Consider the following 13,990-nt stretch of genomic DNA (forward strand, 5'->3'; position numbering starts at 1 on the left):
GGGTCTTTATATTTGGGGGGACTGATTGTTTTGAGTTCTTTATATATCCTTGATAATAGTCCTTTGTCTGAGGTACAGCTGGTAAAAATTTTTTCCCACATTGTAGATTGTCTCTTAGTTCTGCTAATGGTTTCTTTTGAAGTACAGAAGCTTTTTAGTAAGATGAGATCCCAGTTGTTGATTCTTTCTGCTAGTTCCCGTGCTACTGAGGATTTGTTCATAAAGTCTTTTCCTATACCAATGTCTTCCAGAGTTCTACCTAACTTACTTTCCAGCAAGTTTAATGTTTCTGTTTTAATATTTAGATCTTTAATCCATTTGGATTTTAATTTAGTGCATGGCGAAAGATAAGGGTCTAATTTTAATCTGTGACAGGTTGATATCCAGCCAATACAACATACAGGAATCTTTTGCTTTTGTTTTTTAAAGATAACTTTGCAGATACATTATCCAAGATTGGCAGCTACTGTCCTTCAGTATATTGAATAAGTCTTTTTTTCTATCTTCTTATCCTATTATTATTGCACATTGTGGATAACTCATCTATTATTTTAAAATCTATTTCTGACTCATTTTAAAGTCTTTTTTATCTTTAATTTTTTTCCTTTAATTTAACTTTCAGTACAATGTTTTATGTATGGAAATCTTTTATTCTACCTGAATTTCAAGGGAATTCCTAATACTTATTAATCAAGTTTTTCCTCAATTCTGAAAAATGTTAGCTATCACTTCTTTAAAAATCACCTCCTCAAATCTATGATTTCATTGAAACTAAAGTATATGAATATCTTATTCTGTTACTCATTGACTCTCCTGGACCTTAGAGCCCATGTTATGTTACACATCTGTGATTTGTGTTTTGCAGATTATATCCATTATAACTTTAGCTGAAGGAAAACCTTGAGGTGCATTATAGGGCATTTTCATTTTCAAACTCTTAGAAGGGGAGCACCTAACTTTTGGTATTTTCACATATGATCTATGTATGCCAGTAACTATTAGTGCATGATAATCACATAATTAAAATATACTATTTACCCTGGTCATTATTTCTTAAAATGTGAATGATATTTAAAGAACTTTAAAAGAAATATAGGAATGTATTTTCATAATGTCAGTATGAAAAAGTATTTCTATTACTATGAATCTAAAAGGAGTACTGGATTCTTAATATATTTGTATTACAAGATTAAAAATCATAAGAATAAAGATTAATAACTTTTGCTAATAATATTTCATTTATAAAAACTATTAAAATAAAATTTAAATATCTAGGGAAAATGCAAGCTGGGGAAGACATTTGTAAAACATACACTAACACATGAATTCTATAAAATAGCATTTAAGAAAATGAAAAAATGGAAATAAAGTGTTTGTAGGAGCAGGGGGTGAAGGGAGGGCAGGGACAAGGGGAAAAAATGAGAACCAAGACCTGTCATGTAAAGGTATAAGATCCCAATAATGAATGTAACTGTACTGTATACCTAAAATGTACCAATAAACACAATTAAAACTATAAAAAACGGGGAAAAGGCAAGAAACTAAATGAATAGTTTTGAAAAGAAAAAGTTATTTCAGATATAAAATACAAATGATCAGAACATGTATTGAAATGGCAATTAACCTTATTAGTGATCACACAAATGCAAATTAAAACCACAGTGAGATATTAGTTAAAATTCCCCAGACTGGAAATAATTAAGGAGCCTGAAATCGCTAAGTGTTGTTGGTAAGTACAAAAAGTAATTAGGGCTTTGGTGTACTATGGTAAGAGTGTAAATTGTTTTAACATTTTAGGAACCAATTTGACATCATCTAATAAAGTTGAAGGTATGCATTATCTTGAGACCCAATAATTCTTTCTCTAAATATGCATCCTAGAGAAACGTTTTACATGTATGGCTAAAGAAATGTACATGAGTATTATCTAGCATTTTTTTACTGTGTCAAAAATATCAAGAAAAAGAAAAGAAAACCTTAATTGGAAACTATCCAAAATTCCATCAACAGCAGAACAGATAAATAAATTGTGGACCACTCATATAATGGCAATACAGCATGAAAATGAGTGAATTCTTGCTATGTACAACAACATTATATTGACCAGGCAAAGCAAGCTACAGAAGGATAGAGTCTCATTCAATTTATGTACAGTTTAAATATCGGAGCCTAAGTAATATATGAATGTGTTAAAACAATAAGGCAAAGAAAGACAATGATAAAAATATTTAGAATATAAGAAATTTTCATAGGTATTGACTATTTTTTGTGTCTAGGCAATATCTATGGTTTTATGGAAATTTGGTTTATTATTATTACTATATATAAAATATACACATATCCCACATACAGATTTTTATAAGCATGTACCATTTTCAAAACATGAGTATGTCAATTAACAATGGAGGCAATCAGAAACATAGCATAAAGGGAGACATTTAAGAGATAAATCAAATCCCTGTCCAAGGAATGAGTCAGGAGAATATATGATGTAAATTTCCAGTTTCTGGAATAGGTATTATGAAGTTGGAGATTACTCCATCAATTTGTTTGAGATAGGTTCTGCTCAACATTCCCACATTTCAAGCCTAAGGTCAGATTCCATTATTTTAATGTCATACTGTGCACCTTGCACACTGCCCAGATCTACATGGGTTTCCCAGCAGTCCAACGGTTGTATTTTCATTCTGATATATATGTCAGGCTCTTAGGTATTTCAAAGTTAGTATGTAACTTCTCTGGTTGGTAACATATTCGATGGACTAACATGATTAATTTTACGAACCTGCCAAGCTAAGAACAACAATTTAGACTGCGAAGAATAAATATGTGAGTGTCATATTTCGAAACTTTTGTGATGTCAGTAAACTAGTCTCCTCAGATGATATCTTGATCTAGAGTCCCACTTCTATAATATTTATTTTTCTTACCTCTGCATATAAATCTTAAGTTCTTAGAGTATAAAAATCATATCTAATATTACTTTGCCTCCTCTATGCAGAAATATACAGTATGTTGCATGTAGTACATACTTGTTATCTATGGACTGGGTGATTGGCAGGATTGTTGGCTACAAATACATTTACCAATTAGCATCTGCATTATGCTTCACAACAGTATAAAAATGTCATCATTGGCTATAATGAATGTAACTCTACTTCAACTACCAAGAGTTAGCTTACTTGTCAATCTAAAACTATTCCTCTTATTCAAGTTCAAGTAGTTCACTCTTTGCAAAATCAGCTTCTTTTCAGCATTCTGTGAATCCAAGGCAATCCACAAGAGACATTTGATGGGGTAGGAGGTAGACATTAATGAAGTCAGAAACAAAATTTGAAAATCTGAGAATTCCCCAAAAGAAATTTTCAGTAGGGTGTTATGATAATGAAGGTGATGTCAAGGCAGTTTTTATATTAGTGGCAGAGCCACACCTAGGAGATTCAAAGAGAAGTGATACTGATTATTTTCTTCTTTAGAATTGTAGTAAAGGTGGGATGATTTTAATGTATTTAAATGAAATTACATTTTATTTATCCTCAAAATATCATTTGCCCTGTAAATGTTTATGAAAAGAAATGCTGCATTTCTCACAGTAGCCAATAGAGGAGCAATCACTTGCCATGAATCATTGCTACAAATAGAAATTATTTCAAGTGTTGGACACATTTGTGGTCCATGAACACTGAACACTAATACACAGAATAGTTCCAGTCCTAACATGACTCCCAAGTAATTTAATCTAGAGATGTCCTGGACAGACATTCAATTGTCAGTTTGCAGCCTTGAAGAGCAGAGACTTTACATTTAGGCTTCACAGCCTTGAAGCTTGCCGTTGTGCATGCTGTGTATCTCTATGCATCCCACAAAAATGAAGTGAGTCAAACTGCATTTTTAAAAATGAGGGAGAATGAATTCAGAGAATGACATCAGCTCTTTAGGCCTTCTTGCTCTGTCGGCAATGACGGCCATTAAACACAGCCTTAAATTCATTAGTACTAATGTTTATAACAACCTGCATAAATGAACATAGAGGAACAATGCTTCAGCCTTCACCTTCCTTTTTTCATTCCTGTCATCCTAGCAATTTATCTAATCCAAAGGAGTGGGCTCTAGAATGCGACTTTCCTTACCAACTGCAAGTAAATAAGGGTCATATGGGCCAGTGAGTGACCATGAAAGTCAAGAGCCACTGTAGACTGTACAGTGGTAGGTCAAATGTTCCAGTTTTAGGGACAGATTCTGTCTCTAAGATATTAGGGTTAGTTCTACCTGCCAACTTGACTGATGAGGAATATAGAGAACTTGAAAAGCATCATTTCTGGGTGTGTCTGTGAGGGTGTTTCTGGAGGCTATTGGTGTGTCAGTAGGCTGAGTGGAGAAAATCTGTCTTCAGTGTGGGCAGGCACAGTAGTCAGCTGGAGACTCTAACAGAATAAAAAGGCAGAGGAAAAACTAATTCATTTCCTTTCTCCTGGAGCTGGAATATTCTCCTACCACTGGACATCAGAACTCCAGACTCTCTGGTCTTAGACTCCAGGATTTATGGCCCTCTGGGCCCTCAGACTTTTCTGGCTCTGTACTGAGCCTCCCATGGTTTCCAGCTGTCAGTCAGTCATCTGTTGTGGGACTCCACAGCCTCAATCATTACACGAACTGATCACATTAATAAATCGCTTCTCATCTATCTAGCTATGTGCACACAATATTATATATAGCTAAGGCATGGTAATCACTAATGATGATCTCATGAGTTATGTGGTGTAATAAACATCATAATTACCACCCTCTCATGTCAATGAGCTTTCTCATCTGGAAACCTATTCTAACTTAGGGCCCTATTGTAGGAAGAAGGTCCATTTGAGGCAGCTGAAGAATATCTCCTATATTTCGAGGTACTTTTTAACAAGTTGAAATTGACTTTACTGTTATCTGTAAGGAAGCATTCCCTAGCAATTAAAGATTTGTTGAAAAAACTTCTTTCCCTCTCTAATTTGCCTCAAAGCCTCAATGCATTTCAATTGTAAATTAACAGGCCATTTCTAAACCTCTACTTCATTTTTTCAAATGGAGGAATTAATATTTGTGAAAGACCATTTCTACATACTAAGATTCACAAGAGTTCACTAAAAGTTCTGATTCAAGATATTGATATGTTGTACATCTTTTTGCTCTTTCCTTAGGGAAATTGACTTTGAGACTTTTTTTTTTTTTTTTTTTTTTTTTTTTTGGTACCAGGGATCGAACTCAGCACCTTGAGCTTGTGAGGCAGGTGGCAGCACCACTGAGCTAAATCCCCAGCCCCTTTGAGACTTTTAATATGAGTTTTCTATTCACCATATTTGTGTGTATACATAGTTATGTGTGTCTGTATCTTAATACAATAGTGACCAAAACGTCACCTGAAAAGGCCATTTACTGCAATGAAATGTAATCAGAACACAGCTATTAAAAATAGTTGTGGGTAGATGATAGTCTTCCATGATTGGAAAAGTAGCAGCAATCACATGTGATGAGAAAAAACTATTCACTTTGGTGTTAATACAGAAACTATGAGTCTGTCACTTAATCATGTAGAATAGGGAAAATTGATCAATTTACGTGAACTTTAGATTCCTTGTTGGAAAAAATGTGGATATCAATTAATTTATGCCACAGTAGATATTTTGAAGGCTGTGAAGTAATATGTAGACACTAAAGGTTCTTAAGGCTTATTTATCAGTAGATGATATTGATATTCATTAGAAATGTTTGCTTATATCTATTCAAAAATTTTAATTGCAAAGCATCATACAGATCAAATATGGCATTTATAATTATAATATCACAGGATGGGTAAAAATTTTCTTGTTTCTAGGAAGAAAAGTACAAAATGAGAGTGCCACATATCTAAAATACTTGTAATTTGGTGAGTTGGAAGCATAGGAGGATTACTATAGCATTTCATTGCATTCCAAATAAGACCTTTCCAAAGCTCCTGAGATTTACTGTCCTTTAAAGTGGAATTGTCCAAGGAACAAAGCCCAAACATAAACAGTAAGTAAATGCTAAGAACTGAGATTAAGAGCCTAAAGCACTTACTTGCTTAGCTATGACTTTGTGTGATTTTCAGGAGTATTCTACAAAGAAATATTTTTTACATTTTACATTATGAAAATGAGGCTCTGATGGAATAAATGAGTTGTGCAAAGTCTCATAAAAATGTTTGTTAGAAGCAGAACTTGAATTAGGTACATCAGATTCATAAGCTTCTACACTGATTTTCATTTCATGTGCTGTTTTGAGCCATGAAACTTAGTTTCCTTGCAAATACCCCCAGTTTTAACTTGTTAACTTTTGACACAAGTATTTGTGAACTCTAAATATTTACAGATATTATTTTAAGTAGCACTTCTAGGAATGTATCTAATTGTTTTTCCTAGTTATCATTAATACTATTATAATTATTGTCATTATCATTAAATATATCAGGATAAAAATGATATACTAAATGATCTCTTATTCTTGTTCAATGCAAAGTTCATTATCTAAACAAGCAATCATACACAAATATACATGCAATAGTGATGTGCTTTAGAGTTGCAGAGATGGTAATAGGGAGAGTTGACAGAGCCACGCATCTCAGAGAAGTCCTTCTTCAGAAAATTCTTGAGCAGATATTTGAAAACTGAGCAAGTGCTAACAAGATAAAAAACAGGAACCATGAGCACTCCTTGGGATTAAGTAATATAGCAGACATAAGGGACTTTAAAAATACCAGTATAGCTAGAGGAGAAGGAATGAGATGAATAGGAGATAAGATGAGGGACAATTTAGGCAGAAACCAGACCATGTGTGACTTATAGGTCATGTTAAGTATTTCCTTGTTCTACTCAGCGATTAATAGAGAGCCATAATATTTCTGAAGGAATGTGACATAATCAGATCCTGATTTTGAACAATCATTGTGGTTGAAGTGTACAGAACAAAATGGAGGAGGGTTTCTGTTGACACGAAGAGGGTTTCTGTTGACACAGGTAGACTAGTAAGATGACTGCTGCAGTACTACAAGGAAGAGATAAAGATATCTCACCTGGGAACATGGAAGTTGAGATGGAGGAAAATACAGACTTGAGAAATATTGGGGAGACAAAAAATGCATAGGTCTGGGTTTAAAAAGTGGGTATGGGAAATGATGGAGAAGGAATTTCAGGGATGATGCCTTGGCCATTGTTTTGTGACAATTAAGCAGTTACCAAAGAATGGGATCAAGATTTGGAGAAATCTTCAAAAATGTGGTTTTGACATGAGGAGTTCAAGGAGATTTTTAAATCATTTAATAGGAATTATCTAGGAAGTAGCCGAATGAATATGTCTGAACAGATATACAAGTATATATTCGTGTATTGTTTGAACAAAAAGACAATGGAAGTTATATTATCATAACATTGTCTAAGAGAGTACAGTATTAGAACATAGTTTTTAGGAAATCCAACTTTAATAGGCCAGATAGAGAAATATATGGCTGCCAAGGAGATGGAATAGAAAACAAATCGTGAGTTCACTGTCACAAAAGGAAAGTACTTCAAGAAGGAAGAAGCCAGTGATGCTAGGTACCATGGAAATGCCAAGTGAGATGAGAACAGAAAAATGTCTTTTGGCTTTAGTTACAAGGAATTCATTGGCAGACTTAACGGACTTAATGAGAGAGGTTTCTGTAGATTAACAGGACTGGAATCAAACTGAGGAGAGCTGAGAAGTAAAATGAGGAGGCTAATCGAAATCTTCTCTAAAGTCTAAAATAATATGATATCATTTCAATCTGCTCTCCAGAGCCTCCCTTTGTCACAAGTTACCTACTCAACCTACTGCTATTTAATAACATATGTGTGCTGTTGAAAGAAATGTTTGGAAAAGAGTGTATGACTTAAGCATCACTACAACCTTAAATTTGGAATAAATCAGTTTTTCTACTTTTACATCTGCATTTTGGAAAGAATCTTGAGTACAAAAAACCTCAAATGATTTTTTCCATGTAGCACCTACTGAAGAAAGATATTTCCAAAAATTGATTTTATTTGGGGTGCTCAGGACTGCAGGGATAAAATCAGGTCTAAAGTTCCCACGTGGATGAATTTGGAAGTGAGGAGATTGGAAACTACAGTCCAGGAATGTCTCACACTACACCATACTGTTTATCTTTTAAATTTAATAAATTTTTCTAGGCTTCGAAAGTTAAGGAATACATCCAAAGAATTGATTTGTATGTAAGCAGACTCCTTAGGCACTGGGACACTACTAAGAGGTACAAACATTCTCACTGGCTTGGTGGCATGGAATGGGCATATAAAGGTGAAAAGGCACATAGAGCCTTGCTACTCAGAGTGTGATCTGTGGACAAGCAATGTCAACTTTAGCTAAGAACTTGTTAGAAAATTTCAGGCTCCAATCCAGACCTATTGTGTCAGAATTTGTGTTTCAACTGGATATTTAGGTAACTTACATTAACATTAAAAGAATTTCTCATGTTTTCCTCACAATCTAGAATGTTTTGTTAGTTTGCTGTGAAATGTATACTCATCTAAGGACAAGTTAGTCACGTATGGACTAAAAACTAATGATATTATTTTGTTTTAATATTAAGTCCATGGAGTGTCAATTTGACTAATGAGGTATATTTCACAGACAAAATGTAATTTACTCACTCAGTTCATGGTAGGATACAATTTTTATTTCCATTTCCCAAAAGCTACTAAGTGTGTGCATTGAGTCATCTTCCTTTCCTCTTTTTATTAATACTTGTAAATTTAACTTGAAATAGCAGGGTTACCTATTGTGGTTTTGTACTAGATATATAAACATCCACTATTTTCAGTCTCTTTAAGCCAACAGAGTTCTACACTTTATTTCATGACCCTTTGGGGTGATTAGAATCTAGAAGGGGCAGAAGAAACTACACTCCCAGTCATTTTTCTTGCTGCATTGCTATCAGAGCCCTGTTGTAACCTTTAACTAGAGCAGGAAAAGATTGCTACTGCCCCCTGCTGGCCCATTGTCTTTTCTTCCCTTCTCTACACATATGTGACTTGAAGAGAATGCCCAAGGATATTGAGCAACTGAAGAAAAGCTCAGTGGAAGGGGCTTTCCGTAGTAGAGAGGTAGAGAGATCCTTTGAGAACAAGTAACTAAAATCAGACTAAAGCACTTAACAGGAGAAAAAAAGCAAAAAAAAGGCTTCTAAATTTAGTTATCGATCCCCATGAACCTTTTTTTCTGTACACGGACTTCTCTACCTACACCAAGGAAATGTCCCTTCCTTTTCAGCACAGGACTTCTCTTTTGCCTCTGGCTTCCACTGACAAGGAGTGAATTAACCACACTCCTGTTACAATTTTAGTGCTCGGAATACTGGTCTCTTTTTCCACAATTTTCTATCCCCATGCCTAAACCTTATTCCCTTTTCTCTTCTGCTTCAAACTCCCGTCCCGCCCACTCAGAGACAGACTAGTATTTCCAGGAGCTCAGACCCCAGCCGCTCTCGCCCTTCCGTCTTTCCCTACCTCGGCTCTCCCCTTGTCATCATCGCACCCTTCTGCCAAACAACCAGGCAGTCACTCTTTGCCTATGAGCGGCCGGCACGTCCCCTCTTGATTGCCTCTCTCCGACCCCCGCCCCAAGCTACTGAAAAAGGAAACATGCGCACTTCAGAGCTAGGAGCTGTCCGAGTGCTGAAATTTATAGGTTGGGTAAGATCACGTCTCAGTCTCTCTGTAGACCTCATTCCAGCACAGGATCTCAGCGAATATCCCCCTTTTCCCCCTAAACACTCCAGCGCGCAGAGTCCTTTCTTTTCCCTCATTTACAACTTCTTTTAAAAAGAGAACATTTTCCAGAGAAAGGAGCTTTTCTAAACAGAAAGAATATAAAACAAAAGCCACAGCAACTGACTTCCAGCATGGCATTTTCACCAGTCCCTTTTGCATGGTGATGTGATTAAGGTAGCTTTATTATTATTATCATTCAGGAGAAACAGCTGGGGGATTCATCAGTTCTGAGGCTTTGTCTTTCCTGGGCTAAGTGATGGTCCCAAGCCTCGGTTTGACCTGATCATGATGCCCAGGATTGGCACTTTTTGTTTCTTCTCAGCAAACTGTACAAATCCAAATCTCTTTTTGATTTTCAAGGAAACTAGATTCCTGCCAGATTTTGAGTCTGGACAATAAAGAGATACTTTGTCTAGCTTCTTTTTGGAATCATTTCGGAATATTTTCCACAAGCCTCACAGAAACAGGAATGAACCGGCAGCTAGTGAACATTTTGACAGCCTTGTTTGCATTTTTCTTAGAGACAAACCACTTCAGGTAGGTGAAACGACTTTGCATGTTGATATTTTCTATATGAAAACTGAATGAGAGAGAAAGTGTCATGCAATTATCTATCTCTTCTGTGCCTTGGGTCATATTATTTTAATTTTGTAGAAAAAAGTTAAATTTCTTTTGTTCATTTAAAAAGCTTAACTACGGTGGGAGGGTAATAAATTTTCAGAAAAGCCACTTTTATGTTGCATAGCTGCACTCTATCTATTTCAACACATTTTCACAGCCAATGTTATATTAAGGTAGTCTGACAGGGTGCATACTTTTTACCTTTCTGCATAAGGTCTATATTTTTGCTCTTAAATTATTTTGGAATTCATTTAAAGATATTATTGAGTGCAATGTTTTTCACATGGTGGAAGGGGTTGTGTTAATTTGCCAAGAGAGTGTTCATCTTATATAAAATATAAAAGAACCTCAATTCTCAGCCAACTTGGGACCTCTGTTATATTTCTTCAACTAGAAAGGAGCATACTATGAGAACTGAATGTCGGAAATTTTCTTGGAACATCAAAAATTTCTTTTTACCAATGTATTCTACTGTTTAGTCTCCTGGGAAATTGATTACCTATCAAAATTCAATTAATATGACATATGTGTATTTATGTCTTTGTGACAAAGGAAGTGTGCAGAGTTGATATAGTGAGAAACAATTACTAGCACACTTTCATTTCTACATCATTTACTAATTACCAAATCAATTGATATGACAAGGTATCAATTTCACTACTAGTAAGTGAAATAACCATCTAATGGCAAAGAGTGTAAAACAGAATAGAGAGAGGAGATGTTCTTACAACAAAGTATGGAACTCTTTCATTAATTTTTCACCCAAATTTCATGGTATTTTTTCACAGAACCAAGAGAAATGGAAATGTAGAAATAGTATTGTGAATACCGGGAAAACCCACTATGTTCCTTTCAGGTTCACACCTCCTACTATGATTAAGAAATATTGTAGGCTGGGTTTTATTAGAATTATCATCTTCATCATCATCATCATCATCATCACCACTACAATCACTATCATAATCAAACAATACTTGATTAATCAGATGAATCTGCTTATGGGAATGTGAGTATTTCTGGATGATTGAATCAATTTTTAACTCTTATCAAATGTTTATATCATCTTTGCACTCAGGTTTAACTCTTCTTCTTTGAAAAACAGGAAAGAACGTATCTTCAGTGATAGAATTAACCACACTATTTATTAAACTATTGAAAACAAGTCTATTGAAACATATTCTTTACTGAAGAAATCAACATAGTCGATGACTATGTATTGTATTTTACTATAAATCAAAATGTTTTTGAGAAGCACTTTATTACTTTTAACCTAGATATGATAAGCTGAGAAATTCCCTGGTCAACTTTGAGTGTTTCAGTAATGGAAAATATAAATGTGTTTAGAATTTTTTTTAATTAATACTTTATTAGAGTCAATAATTTAAATGTTCACATATAAATAACAATGATAAAATGATAAAAGTAAAAAAAAAAGGCTCATTCTTGACCTACTTTAAAATTAAGTTAAAATTCCAAGTGAGGATTCTCTTTGAAACATCACACTGAAAAATATTAATAGCTGTTAAATGGAATAGAATCTAACAGGGAAGAAAATAAGCAGTATAATAATTAATTGCACTATTTACTTTGTTTAGTCCATCATATATATTTCCTGCAAATAAGCAGTTTCAACTATTTGTCCATAAAATCTACAAGCTAAATTTATAAGACTGTCTGAACTCTAACATGTTTAACGTTCGGAAACATGAGATATGACTCAGGATTTATACCTCTTGTCATTTAAAGTTACTTTAGTTCAGAAGTTGACCAAAGAGTTTGTATTTTTCTATTTTTCTTCTTGCTAACATACCGAATGTCTTTATCTAGCCATGATTTAAATATTTTGTGAGCATTATTTCTCAGGGATTGAGGGTGGAATTGTTGCTAAAAGAGTTAATGATGTTTTTAGGGCAGTTTTCTGCAAAGACCATGACACCAGGTCTGGAAAACAACCTTCGCAGACCTTATCTCCTTCAGATTTCTTGGACAAATTAATGGGAAGGACATCAGGATATGATGCGAGAATCAGGCCAAATTTTAAAGGTAAATGTCACCTAAACTGATGTTAAAGACTCTGAGAAACCTTCCAGATGCTTGAATAGTTTATTCTGATTATAGGTTTATCTAATTTTTTTTTTTTGCAAAATGGAAGCAACAAGTATGATGCTTATTTTACTTTACATTTTTAACTAGTTACTAACTGAAATATCTTAAATTTTACCCATCACTTTCCATGTTTAAAAACTTTCCTCATTTGTACTCTGTTCCAGAAATAGCACTAGTGGCAGAGATTATTGCCACTGTGCCTACTTTTTTTTAAGTGGGAGTGTGGCTGGAAGTGAATACAAGAACAAATGATGGCTTTGATTGACATGAATATCTACCAGGGTCCAGTGATTGATTCAGTGGTTTCACCAAAATATTTGGTTTTAATTTTAAATATCTACATCAAAGTGAACTTTATTTATTTTTTTTAGTGAACTTTAAATCTCAATATAAGACATGCCAGTTTTATACCCTTTCAGGACTCTTAAGTTTTACAAGTAAGTGAGACTGTAATTTAATACATTAGAAAATTTTGATTCCCACTTATTTAAAATTTTTTATTATTTACTTGAAATTAACAAAATTATAGAATGGCAAAATGCACATGTAAAAATGTGCACTTTCTTTGTTCAAATAGAAGCAAAAAGAAGAGATTTTGTTTTTGTTTAACATTACAAAAATGTACTTAATAATCTGTAGAATTGTTTAATTAATTGGGCATATTTTAATTCTAAATCAGAAAAACTGTAATAAGAGTCAGTTATTAATGAAAAAGAATTATTTTTATGTTTTCATTTTTAAATACATATTTTAAATGGCAATTGCCTTTTAACTTATAACTGAATTTAACATAATTCCTTGGGAAATGTTTGCATTATTTTATAAAATGAGAAATCTATAATATTCTAGATATTATGTAATAATTTATGCATTGTTTTGGTTTTGCTTATTAACTGTTTGATTGCTTTGCTTTCCTTGAATTTTGATTAATTTTTATTATTGGCAAATGTAACCTTGAAAACTAAACTTTAAGTTCATTTCTGAATTAAGTGATACACCTCTGAATATACCCAGCTGTGGGTACATTTCATAGAAATATGTCAAAATTTTGGTAAAACAAGTGTTTTTATGACTTTAGAGTACTTCAGAAGAGACAAAAAAAAATTCCAGTTCACCCCATTTCCTATAATTTTGTGTTCATTGCTTTGAAAGTCAGTATTTGAAATAAAATCTTATGACCAACAAGCCAAGAATCAGCTTTCAATGGGATTTCTCATTCACACATTTAATCTACAACTTTTGAGTCTGAATTATATGCAAAATGTTAACTCTTGGGTGCTTTAGAAAGGTGAAATAGGCTCATGTAATCCCATCAGGAATTTCCGTGGGGAAGAGACGTTATATGAGAAATAGTTAAGTACCACCAGGAATAAAATATTACATAGAAAAAACACTATATGCATGCAATATCACTGGATTCCATGAAATGGAGAGATAATAGCTTTTTTTTTTTTTTTTTTTTT

General features: G+C 33.8%; 1 protein-coding gene across 3 annotated transcripts in view; it reads left to right on the forward strand.

Moving 5' to 3' along the window:
* Positions 1-9,403: 9,403 nt before the first annotated feature.
* Positions 9,404-13,990, forward strand: part of Glra2 (glycine receptor alpha 2) — a 204,452-nt gene continuing 199,865 nt past the window's right edge. The window contains exons 1-3 of one of the 3 annotated variants that reach the window (XM_033760532.1): positions 9,404-9,974; positions 10,161-10,337; positions 12,331-12,464. In XM_033760532.1, the coding sequence (XP_033616423.1) occupies positions 10,270-10,337; positions 12,331-12,464 (202 nt within the window). In that variant the 5' untranslated portion in view covers positions 9,404-9,974; positions 10,161-10,269. The remainder of the gene's footprint in view (positions 9,975-10,160; positions 10,338-12,330; positions 12,465-13,990) is intronic. The other 2 variants (XM_033760530.1, XM_033760531.1) reach the window with 2 other exon arrangements.

Source organism: Fukomys damarensis, unplaced genomic scaffold (assembly GCF_012274545.1).
Source record: "Fukomys damarensis isolate Sample0158 unplaced genomic scaffold, DMR_v1.0_HiC HiC_scaffold_39, whole genome shotgun sequence".
NCBI lineage: Eukaryota > Metazoa > Chordata > Mammalia > Rodentia > Bathyergidae > Fukomys > Fukomys damarensis.